At 33.8% G+C, this 22,164-nt stretch overlaps 2 protein-coding genes across 4 annotated transcripts in view; one reads left to right on the top strand and one right to left on the bottom strand.

The window, feature by feature from the left end:
• LOC149424672 (uncharacterized) overlaps positions 1-339 on the top strand; it is a 37,042-nt gene extending 36,703 nt beyond the window's left edge. The window contains exon 8 of the mRNA XM_089630931.1: positions 260-339. Within this exon, the coding sequence (XP_089487057.1) occupies positions 260-283 (24 nt within the window). The 3' untranslated portion in view covers positions 284-339. The remainder of the gene's footprint in view (positions 1-259) is intronic.
• The window catches only part of NFAT (nuclear factor of activated T cells 3), a 145,352-nt gene that overhangs the window by 19,281 nt on the left and 103,907 nt on the right, over positions 1-22,164 (bottom strand). For 2 of the 3 annotated variants that reach the window (XM_089630925.1, XM_089630924.1), the window contains exons 2-4: positions 14,282-14,621; positions 8,905-9,063; positions 7,533-7,709 (exon numbers count right to left, since the gene is read on the bottom strand). In XM_089630925.1, coding sequence (XP_089487051.1) covers positions 7,533-7,709; positions 8,905-9,063; positions 14,282-14,621 — 676 coding nt within the window. The remainder of the gene's footprint in view (positions 1-7,532; positions 7,710-8,904; positions 9,064-14,281; positions 14,622-22,164) is intronic. The other variant, XM_089630926.1, reaches the window with a different exon arrangement.

Below are 22,164 nucleotides of genomic sequence, written 5' to 3'. Positions count from 1 at the left end.
AATAACCTAGCTAGCTTCTGTGTTTGACACAAAACAATATGCTACACTGCTAAACAATTCAATTAATTTGATCTTTGTTGTAACAAAGAAATTAGGACGTCGTGAAAAAATATATACACGGCTAAACTGGGCTAAATAGAGTTTATTCGAAGGTTGGGTTAGGTTGAACTGATCCAAGCGATTATTACGCTTAAAAATAATTGTTATAATGAGAATGTCAAATATGTACATAATATAATATCATCTTTCCACTTTCCAGGCTGCGAATTTGCACCCGTGCTAAGTGTATCTGGCCGCATCCGAATGCAGTTCGTGATGCAGTTATCGCCCAACTGGCCGGGTTCCTTTAAGTAAACATACCCCATCCGGCCGGGCTTTTTTGTCACATATTCAATAATTCATATTTACATAACCATTATTCATCCAAGTTGAGGTAATTCTGTTTGAATTTGTTAGAATGATTCTTTATTACTATATTTTCAAAATAAAACAATGCATTTTGTAATTAGTCGTAATTTCGTTGTTCAGCCATTTTCACGCTAAAAGTCGCACACGTCTGTCACACGCCAAACTTGCGCGGTAACTGAAGCCCTTGAGCTCTCGTGGAAAAAACGGTTTGTTAAACAGCGACGATTTTGGGAGTGTTTGTGCTTTATGAATCCCACTTGACTCTAAATTTAACACCTCACGAACAGGACATTTAGTTGAAATAGGAAAAATATGCAAACCAACCAACGGAGTTCATACTCAGCCGGATGAGGATAGAAGGTGAGTAAAGTGCCGGCCAACTGGAAGAAAAATGCATACCGAACATGCGGGCATGGTCTGGAAAGTGTTAACCCACTTCACTACAGTTGGACTGTGTATTTTGAAGTCGAAACAGCTGTCTTGCAAGTGTTACAATAAATAATACACATAATGTAATAGAACTTAACTTAACAATTAAAAAATTAAAAAGCGTTAACAATCATATTAGTTTGTTCAATTTTACAGCATCAATACATAAAATAAAATAAAGAATTTAACATGAGAGTGAAAAGTAAAATTGACTAAACTCATTGATACAACTTAGAATTTCCTGGCCAGATGGAATGTGTGCGGAGTAAACATTGAGCCGAGGTTGTCGCACCGGGACTCGGGGGGAAACTTCCATAGACGTACACTCTAAGCTACTTAGTCGGGCTCGCAGGGGCATTTCATGTTTGCAGACGTCCAACAAACAAACCACATTGTTTTGCGAGCCAGAAGGTGTATTTAAAATCCTACATATTAAAACTTGTGGAATATAACTAAGTTTAATAGCTAGTGACTTATAACTAGTGGCTTATAACTAAGAGTATGTAATGTCTAGTGTCTAATTTGATCCCCCCCAATAAGACAACAAATAAGACTTTTAACTAGTAACTTATAACTAAAGATATTTTTAGACACTTTAATGTCTAATCCCTCCTCCCACATAGATACTTTAACATATAATCCCCCCTTCCACATAGACACTAATGTTTAATCCCCCCCTCCCATATAGACACATTAACTTCTAATCCCCTCCCACATAGACATTTTAATGTCTAATCACAAAATATTCACTGGGGGGTATTGACGAATATAATATACCTAGTTATGTATAATTTTGCAGATAATATAATATGATGTATTGTAATAGAATCCTTGAACAGCTAATCAACAGCAGACCACAGGGGCCACCTCAGATAACACAAGATTGTAGCGTCTTTAATGTTGATATCATGGGCCAGAGGTTTGGGGTGAATTTATTATGTGTAGGTTAATAAAATGTTCATTAATATTCATTTAATTAAAATAACATATCTATTCTGTATACAGTTGTCTGCCTTAATTTGTTTGAATTGCTGAACGATGATAACCGGAGAAGAAAAGAAAAAGATATAAGAGTTTATTCACATTTACTTCTTACCTTTACACCACCAATGTGAATCCAGCACAGCTTAAATTATATCTAGCCACATTCCAGAACAGCTTAAGTTAAATCTAGCCAAATTCCAACACAGCTTAAGTTATATCTAGTCATATTACAGCACAGCTTAATTTAAATCTAGCCACATTCCACCACAGATTAAGTTATATCTAGCCACATTTCTTTGCAGAACTTGAATTGATTTTAAGTCCTTAGATTGCATGAGAACGCTTTATATTTCGTTAGTTAGAAGTCAAGTAGAATATAATTCACCTATTTGGTACCCTTTGTATAAAGTTCACTCTAACATCACACAAATCTCAGCACAAATTTCTTAGGTACATACATTTTAAGCTCAAAATTTCAATTGAATACATTAATTACTACCAGACACACTCACTAACCAATAGGATGCATGATCTGGGCAACAAGTTTGGGGGTACTATTGATATATTTATTGACTCCATTTATAGAACTAAGCATAATCTATACCAACACTTTGTTGAATCCTGGGTCAATCCGCACCAAATCATCCAGGCCATGTCACCCACCATCTCAGATTTTGATGAAACTTTAAATTTTTAATCCTTCCATATAGATAAGAAAATATACCAAATTTTACCTTCCTACCTCAACTCGTTTTTTTTTTATGGGCAGTTGAAGTTTGGGCAAAATAAGCGTTTTTACATATTCCGAGCACTCCGGAAGAGCTTGTACCTTCAATGAAAAAAAATTGTATCTTTGTCATTTATAGTGCAAATGCAATGAAAATTTTCAATATTATCAAGAAAACTATGCTGATTGCAGAAAAAAATAAATAAACCCTTTACATTTATCTACTTGACTTTAAAAAATTACCAAAAGTAATTTTTTAAGTAATTTTTGGGAAGGAAAAGGTACTTTACAAAAAAGCAATATCTCGGGAAGGTACAGTGTTAATGAAGTAATTTTTTTTTTTATTCATATCTACAAATAGCATAGAATCACATACAAAAATAAAATTCATGGCATTTTACTTGCTTCAATAAATAAAATCCATTTTAAACTTTTTTCAAACTTTTTGTGATTTTTTTTATATCTATTTTTAGTTTGTAATTGGGCAAGTTATAGTTTAGGTATAAAGCTAGTAATATAGGTTGAATGAATGGACTAATATCAAAGAAACAGTCCTAGAGACAAGTCACTACATGGAAATGATGTATCTGCAACAAGAACAAGACAGAACATGAAAATTACTATCTGCCTCATCACTAAGTTTGCAGGATACTACATGCTTTATTTCCTCTGACATGCTTAGTTCTGAGTCAGCTTCAAAGCAGTGATCATCTATATAAATACAGTAGTTGTTTCATGTTATGGTGTACGTTGTTAAAATGTCTCTAATCGAAACAAGTTTAGTTAAATGTAGTGTGGGACAACATAATGGTACTGAATGTCACAAAAAAAGTTATACTAAGTCAGAGAAATTAACGAGTGTGGATTTGTTAAGTGAATTTGAAAAAAAGCTTATTCAACAAAGAAGTTTTGTATCTACAGACTTGGTTTTCAACATTTGTGAGCACCACAGAATATTTAACTTAAATAAATATGAAACATTTCAAAAAGCTTGTTTTGACCCGTTCCAAAGCCACAAAAGGAAAATTACAAAAACTTTAAGAACAGTATCCTTGGAATTTTCAGAGAACATTAATACCATTCTAAAAGTAACTAATAAAGCAATCCCTGGACAAAAAATTTGTAATGCATGCAGAGCAAAAATTAGTAAGAGCCAAAACCTTAACAATGAAATTGAAGAGCTTAACACTTTTCAAGAAGACATAAGTGAAGTTGAAAATGTTTTAAACAAAGAAATTTTTTTACAAGAAATCAACACTTCTTTAACTGACATTGGAGAATCTCCATTTAAACTACATGCAATACCATCCCACAGTAAGTCTAGTTACGCTAAACGGAAGTTAGATTCTGCTTGTTCAACCTTAAAGAAAAAAGTAAGTAAAGTTTTAGAAAAAGAATTTTCCCCAGTAAAATGTGATGCAAAAATACCAAGATGTATTCAAGAAAAAGCTAATGACATGGACAGGCTTGTTGAGTTGGTTAAAAAAAATTGGAAACACAAGTTACACGCCGTGAGAGAATTCAGCTTCTAACTCTCGCTCCAACTTCGTGGAGTAGAAAAAAGGTTGCTGAAGAATTCAGTGTTGGTGAATACTCAGTTCGTAAAGCACGAGAGCTACTAAATGAAAATGGTATCATTGCTTTACCTGATCCAAAAAAAGGAAAACCATTAGACCAAGGAACAGTTACTTTGGTTAAAAATTTCTACCAAAACGATGAATTTTCTCGTGTTATGCCAGGGAAAAAAGATAAAGTTAGCATAACCAAAAATGTTTATGAACAAAAAAGACTATTGCTTTGTAACCTGAATGAACTTTATGCTACCTTCAAGTTTGAATACCCTGCTTCAAAAATTGGGATTTCGAAATTTTGTTGGTTGCGTCCCAAATGGTGTGTGCCAGTAGGTTCTCCAGGCTCTCATTCTGTCTGCGTTTGTGCAATTCATCAAAATGTAGTGTTGCTTCTTAATGCTTGTGACAGTGAAGAAACGTACAATGATTTAATGGACTACTTAGTGTGCTCAAAGAACAATAGAGACTGTATGCTTCGACATTGCGATAAGTGTTCAACATCTAGTGAAAATCTTAAGAAACATTTGTTAGAAAAATTTGAAGAATGGGACCAAGAAGATGAAATTACATACAGTGCATGGGTAACTACTGATAGAACACAGCAGGTTTCAGTTACAGTTCCCTTTCATGAATATGTAGAACATCTTGTGAAGAGTCTTGTAAAACTTCTTCCTCATTCTTTTATAACAAAGTCTCAATCAAAATATCTCAAAGAGTCCCTAAAAGCACAGCTTCAGATAAATGAAGCTGTTGTGTTATTAGACTTCAGTGAAAACTTCTCCTATGTTATCCAGAATGAAGTCCAGGGTTACCACTGGACGCAAGACAGTTGTTCACTCCACCCAGTGGTAATTTACACTTGTGAAGAGCCTGGCAAAGATCTCACAGTACTTGTCAAGCTTGTGTGTAATTTCAGATGACTTGGAACATGATGTAAGTTTCGTTTACGAAACTCAAAAAATTGTTGCTCAATTTTTAAATCAAAAATTTCCCCAAATTCAAAGTGTTCATTATTTTACTGATGGTTGCGCAGCGCAATATAAAAACTGCAAAAACTTTTTAAATCCGTGTCACCATCAAAAAGACTTCAACTTGAAAGCATGTTGGTTGTTTTTTGCTACGAGTCATGGGAAATCTCCCTGTGATGGAATAGGTGGAACAGTAAAACGTCTTCTAACTAGAGAAAGTTTGCAACTTGGCCCTGGCAACACTATCACAACTGTAGACAAAACTTTTAAGTGTTGTCAGTCGAGAGTAGAAAATATATATTTTTACTTGCTGAGAAAAGAAAGCTTATTCACTTGCAGGCAACAATTACAGCAGCGTTTTTCACAAGCTAAAACAATACCAGGCACTCGAGGTTTCCACTGCTTTGTTCCTCTGTCTGAAAATGAAGTTGGCACAAAAAGGATAAGTTCAGATTCAGATTATGCTTTGATTTTTAACTTCAGTGGGGAACGAAATCGCTCTGAGCAACTAAGTATGGTACAAATTTGTACAAACTCTTATGTAGCTTGCGTATATGACAACCATTGGTTTTTTGGACTTGTGGTTTCCAAAGATGAAGACGAGTGTGATGTATCAATCAAGTTTATGCATCCTTTTGGCCCAGCTCCATCCTTTTACTGGAAACATCAAAAAGAAGATATTTGTTTTGTTCCACTACAAAATATTTTTAATATCGTTGACCCTCCCACAACAAAAGGTTCAGGAAGAGCTTTGCTTTGAAGCTGACTCAGAACTAAGCATGTCAGAGGAAACAAAGCATGTAGTATCCTGCAAACTTAGTGATGAGGCAGATAGTAATTTTCATGTTCTGTCTTGTTCTTGTTGCAGATACATCATTTCCATGTAGTGACTTGTCTCTAGGACTGTTTCTTTGATATTAGTCCATTCATTCAACCTATATTACTAGCTATATACCTAAACTATAACTTGCCCAATTACAAACTAAAAATAGATATAAAAAAAATCACAAAAAGTTTGAAAAAAGTTTAAAATGGATTTTATTTATTTTTGTATCTAGATTTAAAAAAACTTGGAACAATTCTGTATGATTAAGATTTCTCATTTTAAAAACGTTTCTACACTGTGAAGCACACAAAATACCAGGAGTTTTATTTTTTTAGGTTGTACTATGTTTATTGTAGATAAGAATAAAAAAAAAATTACAAAAAGTTTGAAAAAAGTTTAAAATGGATTTTATTTATTGAAGCAAGTAAAATGCCATGAATTTTATTTTTGTATGTGATTCTATGCTATTTGTAGATATGAATAAAAAAAAAATTACTTCATTAACACTGTACCTTCCCGAGATATTGCTTTTTTGTAAAGTACCTTTTCCTTCCCAAAAATTACTTAAAAAATTACTTTTGGTAATTTTTTAAAGTCAAGTAGATAAATGTAAAGGGTTTATTTATTTTTTTCTGCAATCAGCATAGTTTTCTTGATAATATTGAAAATTTTCATTGCATTTGCACTATAAATGACAAAGATACAATTTTTTTTCATTGAAGGTACAAGCTCTTCCGGAGTGCTCGGAATATGTAAAAACGCTTATTTTGCCCAAACTTCAACTGCCCATAAAAAAAAACGAGTTGAGGTAGGAAGGTAAAATTTGGTATATTTTCTTATCTATATGGAAGGATTAAAAATTTAAAGTTTCATCAAAATCTGAGATGGTGGGTGACAAATCCAAAATTTTCTGGATGATTTGGTGCGGATTGACCGCTACAAATTATAGTAGCGATGGTAATGTACTTTTAGTGAGTAGTCTTATATGTAGTATTGTTATATATTCTATTTTATTTTATGTTACTACATAATATATTTTACTATTATTTATTCATATTTTGTTATTTTTATTATTTTTCATTATACATATTCTCATTATACTTGTAATCACAGTTTTATATTTGTGTATTCTTAGATCTATTTTGTACCCACTAAAATATATACTGTTATTATTTCCTATATAATACAGATATTCTTCTATGTACACTGCATCATGTATCACTTTTATGTAAAAGCCTTTTTAGGCAAATTCCAATACAGCTTAAGTTAAATCAAGCCACTTTCCAGCACAGCTTTAGTTAAATCTAGCCACATTCTAGTAAAGGAGAAAAACGTGGGCCATATTTCATGCACTGAAGATAATGTTTTCATTGTAGACCTATTGCCGTCATTATTTATGCAGTGGTAAGACATGCGCGGTGATGGATTCGCAATACCTAAGGATTTTTTTTTCTGTATCAATCTATCTGAATTCAAACTCATTAATTCTCGGCAGTATTTCTTTCCAGTGATATAAAATAGATTTATTTTGCATTCTCCAAGATACAACCTAATCAAACAGTTCCTTACACTTCCAAATGAACTAGAAGGCCATGTTCAAGATGGAAAGAGTGTCTCACCTGGCTCTATGTTGCTGCTCGGGCTGACACAGGATCTGAAGGCTGGTCCGGCCATTACGGGAGTGCGCTGTGAGGTTGGAGGAGAGGGTGGGGGGCTCTGTCGATACTGCAGCACCCCGGCGCCCCACATTGCCCCGGGGGCCCAGCGGATTGCACATCTTACCTCCAGTGAGACGTCTGAAACCAAATGACACACTTAATAACACAACCAAAACTCATTTCACTGACTAAATTCCACTTAGAAATTTGATTGGCTATATTCTTACAACAATAATTATTGTCATTTTGTGATATTATACACGGTATCCGGAAACTCTACATCACATTTGGAATCGATTTTGTGGTACAACTGTTTTTTTTTTTTAACTTTCATTTTTGAGTAAATTGAGTCTGAATTAGGACTTTTTTGGGTTAAATTTGAAAAAAATCAAGGGGTTTTCATCATTTTAAAATGAGTCGAATAATAGACCGTACTCATGCATGCTCAGATAGAAAAAAAAAGGTTTTTTTGGGTTCTCTATGAGATGTAGATTCACTAACTTCCCGTTTGTACCACGAGTTTCTGAACACCGTGTATAAAGCTTTTAAAATAAAAAGAGCATAAAAACAAGGATATAAGATCCTGTAGAAAATTTAAGAAATAAAAAATTTATTTGTTTAACAATGTGGACTAATGATTTTGCATTTTTCGTTTTTGAAAAAACTGTATGTTGCTGTTTCAAATGACTAAATATTTGTAAAAGCAATATAGCATTTCATAGCAAGCAGATTCATTATCAGTTGATGATATTTGATAATACTGAAGCTGGAGCTCAAGTACACAGAGATTTTAATACACGGAAAACGATAATGAGGAAGTACCAACATAATACACAAGTCAAGATAAAAATCTTTTGCAATATTTACACGGAATTTCATCAACAAAAAAGCATGATTTTGTGTGGTGAATATTGCCCCAAATGAAATTATAATGCGACTGGTGAAAAATGAGTAAATGACAAAATAAAAATTACAATATTTATCACATTAACCATGCATAGATGACAACCCAAACTCAAAATACATATTTAAATCATTTAATTATGTAAATTTAATAAGCTGATTTCGCGTGATTAAACCAAACGATTTTACACCGCGTTTTAATTTTTTTTATTTTTTACCACTTATTTCCAGTATACAGGAGTCAACTCTCAGAATAGATTTTTTAAATTGCACAAAATCAGTGTATTTCCAATTTTGATTGTTGATTTGATATCTGTTTGAGTTTTTACCATTTCAATGTTAGGGAGGATTAGATTTAAAGAAAGCAATAATTAGAAGTACTTTAATACTACGACAGGTTAATTTGTTTGATTAAGGTGGATGGACCTACATTGAAGGAGCGGTGGTCGGAGGTTTGGGCGGAGAGGCGATCGTGGTCTCTGTGAAACTGAAATTATCGATAGCGTCGTCGGAATCAAATTTAATTTCCGTCTTTCGACGCTTGTTGTCCCCTTCCGCCTCACGGGGACCCTCCCATGGCTCACTGGATCTGTGAAGCGCAAACCAACCACAAAACGTGAGAACAGAAGCACAGTACTTCACACTTCACATACAGAGCCCATCATTCAGATCAAGAGATGCAATATCATTACACTGATACTAAATAATTAACGTCAAGATATTGACCGTAACACTTCTGATTTCTAGTATCACTTTTTCACTTACAATTTCTAATTAGAGGTTAGAATAATTATCAACCAAGTTTTTTCTGTTTTCGATTTTTCAAAATAATTTTTTTTTTCCAAATTCACAAATTTTGTAATTTAAATTATGAATCCTACTAGCAGAAAAAATATTTCTAGACACTTTTTTTCTGTACAAACACTCTTCGGGTAAAAAATCAGAAAAGTCACTGCCGCAAATATCATTTGGATTAAACATTCTGCTAAAACAGGAATTATATTATTTACAACAATAGTAACTACGACACAATAATATACTTATTAAATCATGCAACATATAGATACGTACAAAGTGCAGGAGCAAGTCTTGGTATATTGTCAAGCCAAATAAGATGTAGAAATGTGGAACAAGCTAATGATCTATTGACAAATAAATGTTAAAAAATAACAAACACAAGGTGACAATAATAGTAATTATACCTATGTGTCGGTAGACACTTCTTGCTTAATTCACATTAATTCATACTCGTCTACAGATTGTTGACATGATCCGATATTTAAATAACTTGATCGTGCCATGTCTTCATGGAACATCCCCGACCCCTTCTGACAACTACTCAATTCACATTTCAAATAATTAAAAAATTTTAAGTGAAAATGTTTTGCAACATTTTGAAGAATATGAAAATAATTCTCCATAGCAGCAAGGATCAGTCACCGAAAAACAATCAATAATATTCAATTCTGAACGTTTGTTGTCATGATGATATTGAAACAATCTTCCTGTCTATTAAGATAATATGACCTTTAATAATTAGAAATTTTGAGGCTATCTAAATCTCTTAAACTTTAACAAACTAACCATCATGTCGTTTCCGGCAGGGGTAGGCAGAGAGGACAGACCGCCACAAACCTCTCTCGGCACACACTGCTTGCTTCATTCACATTCTTACATCATCTGATACATATTTTTCTGTTATACTGACTCTTGACATGACCCCCCTCAAGTATTTGATTATTTCTCTTGAACCTTAGATGTTATAAACCTAAATAAACCAATAAAAACAGATAAGGAATTCCAAACAAAAATAATAACAATAATGATCAGCATTTTTGATGCTCAAACCAACACAAAAAGTATAAATAATGAAATTTATTGATTTATTTCCGTAGCAAAGCATCTTTTGATCTGAAACAATGTGAGCAAACACCAGGTGTGAAGTGCATGCAACAGTTTACACCAAGTTATTGAACTGATGAATAAACATGAAATAAAAACATTATTAAAACATGAATACAGCTATCAACGAAATGGCGCCACCGTATATTACTGAGCTATGCATTCCGGAAAATACTGGTCTAAGGCAGTCAACTCTTAGATCAGCGACATCATCTGCAATTGGAAGGTTGAAAGAGCCTAAGCGAAATCCGAACACTAAGTTTGGTGATCGTGCATTCGGAGTATCCGGCCCCAAGGCTTGGAATAAACTTCCTATGGAATTGAGATGTATAACCAGCCCAACAGAATTTAGATCCAAACTAAAAACTCACTTTTTCAGACACTCATTTCCATAAATCCGTCATTCTATCCAAATATTTCTTTTTTTTCATTTTTTTATACCGTAATTGTTACATTATCTAGCGATTCCGTTCATTCAATTTTGCTATTGACTTGCCTACCAATGGACAATGGACAATATCAGCGGGAACATAACAAGTTAATCGGTTTAATTGTTGGCAGATGAATCATCTAAATGCGTTTAAGATTGGCGATTGATTGATTTTATTCATTAATTTAATTCATTTAACATATAATATATCCAGCTAACAATAAATCCACCCTAATATAATAGAACTTCCTTCTTCTTCTGGCGTTAGTAAGATTAAATTGTTAATTTTAATTTTAGTTGTAAGTTGCCAAATATGTAAATACTCGTGTATATGTCGTTAAGATAGTAGTTATAGGCCTTAGTCGTAAGTCACTAGATATAAGTCTTAGAGATAAGTCAGTAGTTCTAGTATTAAATATTTAAGAAATATATTTGTACAGCGCCCTTGAGGTGATTTCTCACGAAAACGGCGCTATATAAATTAGCCAAATATTATGAAAATAATAAGTGATAGCAATGTATTTTTTCTATTCGATAGATCATAATATCGCCGTTTGGCATGCAATACTGCGAATGTAACATGAAAAAATTGTTATAGGGAGAGAAAACACCACGTTGCATACATGCAAAGTATTATCCTTGGAAATCAAGTAATATGGCTCGATGGCCTAGCGCAAGCATGTGTTAAGTACAAATTTATAAGAATACTCCCGGTTAATTATAAGATGTAAAGAAACAAAATTATTGTGAATATCCGCTATTTATCCATCCATTATAGATGAAATACGTAATGTAAATTTACTACAAAATATCTATTTACAAAGTAAGTAATCTAGATAAATGCTTTTCAAAATACATAATTGTTTTTATTTATAACTGCATTTAAAACATGTGTGTGCTAGGCTATCGATGTGATGTCACATATTGTTTAAAAAAAAAAAATTGTGGATGAACATTACAAATCAAATGGCATTAAATATCACTTTTTCAAAAATTGTCACATTTGGAGTATAGAGTGTCGAACGACGATATATATCAGGATTTAGATAGGCTGACCAGATATCCCATTTTTAATGGGACAGTACCGTTTTATTGGTATGTCTTAATATTATTTGTCAAGATTGCATCAGGCAGTCCCGATAAGGTAAATATGTTTGAAAAATATATACATAGTATGTATGTATTTATATATAGTTAGTTTCTGATGTTAGGGGTGCAAATATTTTTTGAAATGGGTGAAATAGTCAAGATTTTTATAATGTTTAGGGCGGGTTGTATCGGAGAATTTGAACAATTCATCAAATTTTAACGTTCATTTTCGTGTTCTGTGAAAGTCCTATTCAAGTTCTGTTATTATATCATTATAGGCTAGTTGCTTGACAGAACTGAAATAATAACAGAACTTGAAGAAATCCGTCACAGAATTTGAAAATCAACATTGAAATTTGAAGAATTGTTCAAATTCTCTGAAACAACCCGTCCTTAGTGTTTTGTTTTATCTGAGAGAAAATATTTTGAATGACTCATTCAAAACAAGGAATTTAGGACGGGTTGTTTCAGAGGATTTGAACAATTATTCAAATTTCAATGTTGATTACCGGATTCTGTGAAAGTCCTATTCAAGTTCTGTTATTATATCAGCATAGGGTAGTTGCTTGACAGAACTGAAATAAAAACAGAAGTTTAAAAAATCTTTTACAGAACCTGTAAATTAACAAAATTTTAAAAGTGTTATGTTAAAACCTCTAATGTGACACAGTTGAAATATTATGATAGAGTGAAATAAACTAATATCTGCTTGATATGTCTCCATTACTCTTATTTAGATTATTATTGATAACATGGCTGGAATGTGAGTAAAGTAATAAATAAAAAATAATAATTATCACATTGAAGATTTGAACAGTCTAGGGAGGTATGTATATTTCACTATCTTTCCTAAATGATTTGCTACTGGTGCAGTTAAAAATGAATCCTTCACCCAGTCAAGGTATGAGAAAGGGTTTAGTACAAGTATTAGTGACCGACCGAAGTTTCGGTTTTCAATAAACGAGTTTCAGCTGATAAACAAAAATCTTAAAGTTCAAAGTAAAAGTGTTTGTAATTTTAAAATATTATTTATTTTTGTCGAAGTTTATCATTAAAATAATTGTACTGCATTTTCTAACATACACACCTAGACTGATTTGTTTACTATAGTTGTTATTAGTTATAAGATCTTTTGTATTTTGTAATTCATTTAAGTACCCATAGCATACATTGAATAACAGTTATATAACAATGAACCAAAAAGCACTTAAAGTAAGCAAATTCATTAATTAAATTGGTATCTTTTACTTAATTGTGCATTTTATTTAACACTAACTTTAATGAACTCTTAAAAGTTTTACAATAAAAGACCTATTTTCAGGGTATAGTGTTTTTCGGTCGGGCACTAACAATTATACACAAGTCCACATCCATGCCAGTTAACAGCAGGGAAAGCAAAGGCCCCACAGAATTTTATTTATTTTTCACATAGTCGTGTAATGGTTTTCTGCAAATTTACAACTGCTAATAAAACATTTTTGTCTTTCAAGACAAAAATAAATAAAACGATTCATTAATTTTATTAATAGTCGATTGTAATTTCATTAATAATAGGTGTGATTAAATTCCAATGAGTGATGAATGTCATGTAACTTTGTCCCAAAGCAAAACCAAGATTATTTTTTAAATAAATGATTTACGACTTCAGTATAATGGCAGAAACTCCAGAGGGTAGCCACTACTGGGTTTGGAATGGACTGAGGCTGCTGAAGTATCGCAGTACACAGAGAAGCCTTGTCCAGGAAGTTTGATCTGTTGGTACCGATTTGAAAGAAAACTGTTGTCGACAGTTTAAGTAAGAAGGCCCCAGAGAGGAAATGAAATTTGAATATTTCTTTACATTAACTCAACAGGGGAGGCCCTAAGGAAAATAATTTCTCTCAGGGCCTATTTAATTTTTGGATGCTGTATGGAGGGTCTTTTTAAGGAAAAGAAGGAGAAGAACTTCTTGGAAGGAACGAGGGGGTGTGAATTCATCCCTCACAATACAGTTCTTCCTCAAATGGCATCTCCTCACCATCGGGCCCTCCAAACAGTAGGTGGGTAGACACATCCACCTCCAAGACCTGAACAAACTTCACCCCATGAACCCGGGCACCCCTGCTAAGTGACCTAAAGTAGCAAACCACTTGAGGTTACCTATGATAGAGATGTTTACTATCCATTAAACGGTTCCCGTATTTAGCCACACTATTTGAAAATAATCGATCAAATTAAAAAAAAAATTAGAAATAAGGAAAAATATATTGATCTCACTTCACACCCACAAACACACTTCTATCGGTCTTCAGTGGACAAGGGGAAGATGATGGTTTTGCTTTGGGACATGCCGAAACGCAAAGTGAAAGGGGCCTATCATCAGCGGTGCTCGGTGCTCAGTGCTCACCTCATGAGACCGATCCTGTTGTGGTGCTCCAGGTGGTCGAATCCCAGACCGCTATCGTTGCTGCTGTCACAGGCCGAGTCGGGCTGCTGCGGGTACTGCAGCTGTAGCTGCTGACTGGCGCGGCCGCCTCGCCCCACCGCGCCCTTCCCGCCCTTGCCGCCCTTCCCGCCCGCGTGCTGGTGCTGGTGGCGCAGCTTGCCCGAGTGCAGGTGGTGCAGCTTGCCGGGGTGCAGTTTGCCGGGGTGGAGTTTGCCGGGGTGTAGCTTGGAGGGGACACGCATCACTTTTCGGTGGATGCGGGAGGCCATTGTCGAATTTGTCGACATGGTCATTTTCATAGCTGGAACAAACATTCACATTTAAAAACCTTGTATTTTGTCATTATTATACTTTATAATTACTAAACCATCTTCATGGACTTCACGAGTTCCATTTTAGATAGGTACTACAATAGCATTGTGAAATAGTAAAAAAAACGCACGAAAATTAGGTGTAGGTGCCGCGGCATCAAAAAACATGCTGTTTCCGTTTAAGCCTGTAAAACTTAAAGAGGAGACAAAGAAAAGACGCTGAGGTCTCGAAACTTCACACCAAAGAGAGGACAAGTGTTTATTGTAATATCCTTGATATTAGAGTAAAAGTTCACCCATATATGAGACAGATACATACACATGACACTGTCTTGGTGTTTGCTGCTGACACATGGAATGAAACGTATGCTAAGTGCGAGGCAGGATTAAGGGCAGTCAAAAATTGGCTTGATCAAAACTTGTTAACCTTAAACATGAACAAAACTAAATATATTACTTTTAGCATTTCCTCTGTAAATCAACCATCTTTGGAACGTTCATTAAAAATACATTGTTATGTGCAGGAGTGTAACTGTCAATCTTTGGAAAGAGTAGACAACATCAAATACCTGGGTTTAATTATTGATAAAAATTTAAAATGGAACAATCACATTACTATATTAAGAAACAAAATAAGAAGGCTAGCCTACATTTTCAAAAATCTAAGAAACATATTGGACAAAGTTACATTAAAAACTGTATATTATGCTCTTGTTCAATCAATGCTTTCATATAATGTTGTCTGTTTGGGTTCTTGTAACAAGACTACCTTAGAGCCTTTGAATGTGGCGCAAAAATTAATTTTAAAAATAATGTATAAGAGAAATTTTATGTATCCATCAAAGTTATTATATAGTGAAGGCAAAATTATGACAATAAGGCAGTTGTACATAATACAGGCTCTCTGTAAATTTTTCAACAACACTATTACTGCTAAAACATCTCAACAAGTGCTAAAAATAAAATAAAATAAATAAAAATAATAATTAAAAATAAATAAATAAAAATGATAACAACTAACAATTTGTAGGCTTTTAAGACAGTTAAAATACATTTAAATTAAAATAAAAACTATAGCAGACTTAAGATCATGCGACGACCAGTGTTTTTTGATATAGTGTCCTCTGCGTGCAGTTCTATCTTTTATAAGCATAAACTTTTTAATATAAGTGTGTTTGTTGGAAGTGACTTGCCAGGTAAGTATGTTTTGGTATCTTTTCTAAATAACAAATGTAGATCCTAGGAAATAAATTGTACAGCGCCCTTGAGGTGATTTTTCACAAAAACGGCGCTCTACAAATTATCCAATTATTATTATTATTATTAAGTGCGCAGCACTAGAATGGGTTCTTCTTTAATGTATCAGCCGGTGTATACCAGAACATCCTTCGGACAAAGGAGATTTTCATATAAAGCTCCGTTGCTATATAATACGCTTGGAGAAAATATAAAAACTATAGGTACGTTAAATTCATTCAAGAAAATGGTCAAAATCTCCGTACTAGCTGAGAGTGATGATTCTGGATCACCCATGTTGTCGCTTATATCATAATTCCTTGTGGAAGCTCTGTTTCGATACAATCCTTATTTACTTACTGCGCATGTACTTATTTACTTCTAAAATAACTTTTGGTTATATATTATTATGTTACTTATTATTATTATTATCTACTTAATTATCGTATTAATATTTACTTTAATTATTGTCCAGCTAAATTATTTACTTACTTACTTTTTATTATAATATTATCTACTTACCTATCGGTTATTATTTACCTATTTTTATTTAGTTATTTTTATTTTTTCTTATAATCTATTATTCATACTATCCATGTTGTAATTGTTAGTATGGTTACCCTATGCTTGTGTCTGATAAGCCAGCACAGGTACCTTGTACTTTAGTTAACAGAAGAATATTATTGTTGCCAACTTACTTACTAATGCTTCTCTTGTTGACATTTTGTTTTTATTTTTTCATACATTTGTTACTAAAATTTTGTTTATTTTTGCCTACCGGTCTCGAAACGTCCGTGTCATAAACTTTTCTTTTTTGGTTTAAATTTAATTTAATGTTGTTATTATTTTTAATTTACATATAGGTATGTATTTTTTTAAATGATATTATTGTAAAGCTGCACATCTTGATACAGGAATGCCCTTGTGAGATGTGCAGAGCATGCTTTTTATGTAAAAACTGTTTTTTGAATGAAATAAATAAAATAAAAAAAAATAAAAATATGACACTAAATTAGTCTATCAGGTTACCCATAGATGGCGTTTAGCTGTCGGATATTGTAGAGACCGAGTGAAAAGACATCAGAGCACATTGTCAGTGTGTATTGTTGAGCCGGAGTTTTATTTATTAAGAGAGTTTGTGAGAAAACTCGTAAATACAATTTATTAATGGACCTGGAGTCCCTTCGCAATTTATCAAATATTTCAATGCAACCTTCCCAAACGTATCTCGCCCACGCATCTAAGATATGTATAGGTACTGCGCTCTACTTTATGAAATGCAATCAACTTTGCGGTATAGTAATGATAACAATCAAAGAATAAAATAATACTGAAAAATAGTATTTCACAAACCAATAGACGAAAAACTACAGGGGATTTTCCAGGTAGGGCGACTCGTGGGTGGACCCAACATCAATCTCAACCTAAAGGCATCATATTATTAATTTGCAAAGTATGGAGATATAAAATGAAAAATCTGTGTACGTTTTTGTTTAATCATTTAAAAACAATCTACACTCCAGAAGAACGACGGATACATTTGATGAAATCCTAAGTTTAATAGTTTTTGATTAGTATTAGACGGCTACATCAAAAATAAACGCAGAAAATCACATTGAAAGGATTAACGCTTGCAACACTGTATCAATCTACATACATAAACACTTCAACATAATCTACACATCTGCCCTGATGACGAACACTGTAACGCTGTTCGAAACGTTGGATATAGAAGGAAAAAGCGTAACACGCGTCGTGGACCTATAAAGCCCCGGCGTAATAACCCAAAAATGAAGCACGAAATCTTTGTTGTGTTAAATAAATAAATGCGACGTGTTTCGCCAGCGTTCGACGATACAAATTGATTTGTATTGTTTCATAGTGGCCAATTTGTATGGAAGTCAATAAATGACATATTATCATTAATTTAGGTTCCTCTTTGGTTGAGCCAATAACGTCCATATTATACTGGCCGTGGTGTTACGTTGATGGCCATCTCGACAAACAGGTTAGATTTATAAATCATTAAAATTTTATGCAAAACAAGCTTAAATTAAAAACGGTTCATTAGTTTGCAGGTTATTTATCAGCAATTAGGGCCATTAGGAGGAAACAGCTCGTCACGTCACATTCCACGGTATTCTCAGAGGTTTATTATGAATGCTGAGTTAGGAAAACCTATTTGACCTTAACCAATTCCAAATTAAATTTTACTGACTAGCTCTCTTCGTTAATGCGGGATTAGTAATTTATTAATAAGGAAAGGAAGTTCTGGGAAGGTAAAAGGTATGAGGATTGGGTAGGAATCTAAGGATCGGTGCGTCCAGGAGTGACGGACATATGGATATATCCCTACCACTGCGGCGTAAGGCGATGGGTCGAGAGAGGTCAGCTGCTAAGCAGGCACATCTTGAACACACCGCACCCGATGAACCCTGTAAACCCTGCTAAATCACAAACGCGGCGAACCACTAGGGGTGACCTATGGCAGAGGTGTTGGTTATCCAATAAATGGTTCCCGGGCGGCAAAATGCTAATATGACTCTAGCAGTGTTAGACAAAGACAGAAAGAGTTAACTGTATACAGGGTGTATCGGCACTAACCCGACAAACTTTAACCAGCTATTCCTTAGCACATTTGGAGTAAAAAATGTTATGGGCACTTTGCTGTCCGGTAGCATTTTTTTTCAATTAAAAAAAAAAAAAAATTTCAACACTACATCACTGTCATTGGCATTGCGTTTAGTGTTCAACAGCTGTTATAAGCAAGTATGTCAAAAAGCGTCTTCGCTCTTTCGCACACACTAGATAATAATAGTTAAAAATGAGACGAATGGTGCCGTGCCATTTCGTTGTGATTGTAAAAGTGCGCCAATATAGGTACACACGTGCATTATTCAACGGAATTCGAATAAAATATTTGCCAGATGGGTTTTCAAACTTTGACAAAGGATAAAACAGTGGTGACATGTGGTGAAAATATGAATAATAAATTTTTTATTAAAAAAAACGTTACCGGACAGCAAAGTGCACATAAGATTTTTTCAAATATGCTAAGGAATAGCTGGTTAAAGTTTGTCGGGTACGTGCCGATACACCCTGTATAAGTAGTGCACTTGCTCAAGCTCGCTCTCCCTCCTCCCCAATCTCTATAATAATACATATAACAATGGCACAGTCGGTAGGATTATAACCTACGCTCCCAAAACTTCGGGAGCGTATCCGCATTTATCAATGGTTTGGTGTTTTGTTGTATTTTCTTCTAGTTGTTACCACGAAATAACGGGTAACAAAAGTATTTATTTATTAAAAGAAAGAAAAAAACTATTATTCATTGATTTCATTGGACTGCAATCTTTAGAGCACAGGCGTCAGGTAGGTATGCTGTCCTTGTTCTATCGGTATTACAATGGAAGATGCTCTGAGGAACTAGCGTCATTGATCCCTTCGGCACCGGTGCGTAGTCGGGATACACGCCAAACGCGCGCCCAACATTTGTACACAGTTGACACTTGTCACATGAGAACGGGTCGCTTCTACGATTCGTTCTTAAGTTCAACAGCTCGGCTGTGGAACGAACTGCCGGCCTCTGTGTTTCCTCCCTCCTACAACATGGGACTCTTCAAGACCCATGTTCACTCCTTCCTCTCCACAAAAAGACCCTCCACACAGCATCCCCAAAGATGACATAGGCCCTGAGGGAAATTATTTTCTTCAGGGCCTCCTGTGTGGAGTAAATATAAAAAAAAAAAAAAAAATCTCCCTTGAAAATATGAGACGTAGAAATAACAATTGTAACTTGAAGTGCAAAAGGTTGATTGTGATTTGTGGCGTAGACATTATGATTAAATCAATACGTCTAAAGTAGTATTAGTAACAATCGAAACACTTTAATAAATGATTTGTGTTTCATAAAACTGTCTTTTCTTTATAAATCCCATTTCATATTAAATCGATTCGTAAGATTGTCTAGCTTTGTCTAATTTGTGTCATATTAGTTAGGTACTTACTCGATGCAAATGTGTATTTTTTAAAAGTTCCAAATTCTCGTACAAATTTAAAAGGTTATCACTTGTTTATATATAAACCGTAATCAACAATATTATATAAAATAATTATCAATTATTACAAACTAAAGAATAAAAAAACAACAAACCAAGGAAAAATGCAAAGTCACGCTATTATATCATATGCATTTATAGCTATGTACAACATTATACAGCTCGAAAAAGTGACTAATACAAAAAAAAGATCCACGTGGCACAGTGGCACGATTCTTACGCGCGTTTACACTATTAGCAAATCCATATAGCCGAGGGTTCCATGATATTTCATCAAACTGACAACTAAACACACCTTTAAAAAGCGATACAGAGTCATTAAAAGCAGTGAAACAAAAACTAGGTTAAATAGTTACCTATGTAACCTATTTAACCCAGTTTTTGTTTCATCACTTTTCATGAATTTATATTACTTTTTATAGGTGAGTTGAACTGTCATTTTGATGAGACACCCGATCACCATAGCCAAGCTATCTCGGAGTTACCATTATGTACCAGAGCTATATGTATAACTGTGCTACTGCTTTTTGAAAACGCCACCCGAAAACAAGCTATATAGCCCGGCTTTAAAGACCAAATCAAGAGCTAATAGCTGAAAATGAGTATCCATCGGTTGTCGGTAAGATCCATAGAATAAATATGAAAACTAGACGTGCCTTCAATATAATATTAGGACGGGTTGTTTCGGAGAATTTGAAAAATTCATCAAATTTCAACGTTCATTTTCAAGTTCTGTGAAAGTCCTATTCAAGTTTTGATCATTATAGGCTAGTTGCTTGACAGAACTGAAATAATAAAAGAACTTGAAAAATCTTTCACAGAACTTGAAAATTAACTTTGATATGGGATTTGAAATAAATAAAATAAATCTAATACATAAAATAATCCTAAATTATTTATCTATTTATTACAAGATAACACACAAAATGATAACAAATTTATAATGTATTATTCCCAGTGAGTTTACAAAACTCATTTCAAACAATAACCTAGTATTTATAATAAAATAAGTTTTTACGCTATTTTTTAATTAAACCCAAAATAAGATCATAAAAAACTATTTTGTTAAATAAGTTTTAGGTTCTTAGTTTCCATTCAAATCTATATGGAAGGCATTTATAATGTTCATCTTTTAGTCTATTGATCCCAAAATTTTGACGCGGGGAACTATTTTTTACCCTAGTTTCATGGGATCGACTTTTAACAATAGTTTTGCTATTTCTTTTTTTAGTTGTTCAAAACTTTGACCATAACAGATAACCTCGAATCTAGCAAAAACAAAGTTGTCCTACGACCAGCATACATTTTTCATCTAAGGTTGCAAATATAAACTATAGAAATAATAATTATTTTCAAAATTCACAATTCATTAGGACCGACCAAATATTCTGATTTTCGTTAACGTTTATTAAAAGTTACCAGGAAACCATTTAGTTAATTCATTAAGGGCTGCAATCCCGTTTACAACCGGATTACCAATAATTTGAAGAGACTCTTAATAAATTAGCAAAAATAATTTTTCTCCGTGCAGTGGTATCTAATATGGACCATAATCAGATACAACTAGAACTTCGTGCAATGTCACAAAACAAACTACTGAATTATTTACTTAGATCTACTGAATAGGAAATATCAAATTAAATAATCATACGTACACAATTGTGAACCATTTCTTATTAAATGGCTTTATACTGTCACAACAAATTTTCACAAATAAACACGACGAACTTCGCCCACTCGTTTCCACAAAAAACTTAATACAAACAAACTTTTCAAATTACAAATATATTATGTAACTCAAAACATAAAAAACAAACGATACTATTATTTTAATAATTACTTCGACTGCGGTAGAGATTATTGCACCAATAAGTAAATTAGTAAGTAACTCTGTAAACATCCGCATCTCAGACTTCCTGATACGTCTCTAGTCTGATTGCAACTGAATGTGGTTGATAGCTTATCTGCCAGCTGGGTTATTCTGCCAGAATAGTCTAATCCAGTTCATCATCATGGCTCATGGCATTAGCACTTAGAAGAGGTTTGCGTAGGGCGAAGTCCGAACACGTCACCCTGGGATTTCCGCGGCCCATCGTGCTCTGAGAGGATGACTCAACGTGCCCTTGTCTCTACCGCCCTCGCTGTCACAGACGTAATAACTTTACAAACTGGTTATAAATTATTGTTCTGATCGCTTAACAGATACGCATTCAATACATTGACCACAATTATTAGT

This window comes from Hesperophylax consimilis, chromosome 4 (genome assembly GCF_061612785.1).
Source record: "Hesperophylax consimilis isolate HC1 chromosome 4, BYU_Hcon_1.0, whole genome shotgun sequence".
In the NCBI taxonomy this organism is placed as follows: domain Eukaryota; kingdom Metazoa; phylum Arthropoda; class Insecta; order Trichoptera; family Limnephilidae; genus Hesperophylax; species Hesperophylax consimilis.
The sequence above is the reverse complement of the archived record's forward strand: the minus strand, read 5'-3'. Positions and strand labels throughout refer to the sequence as shown.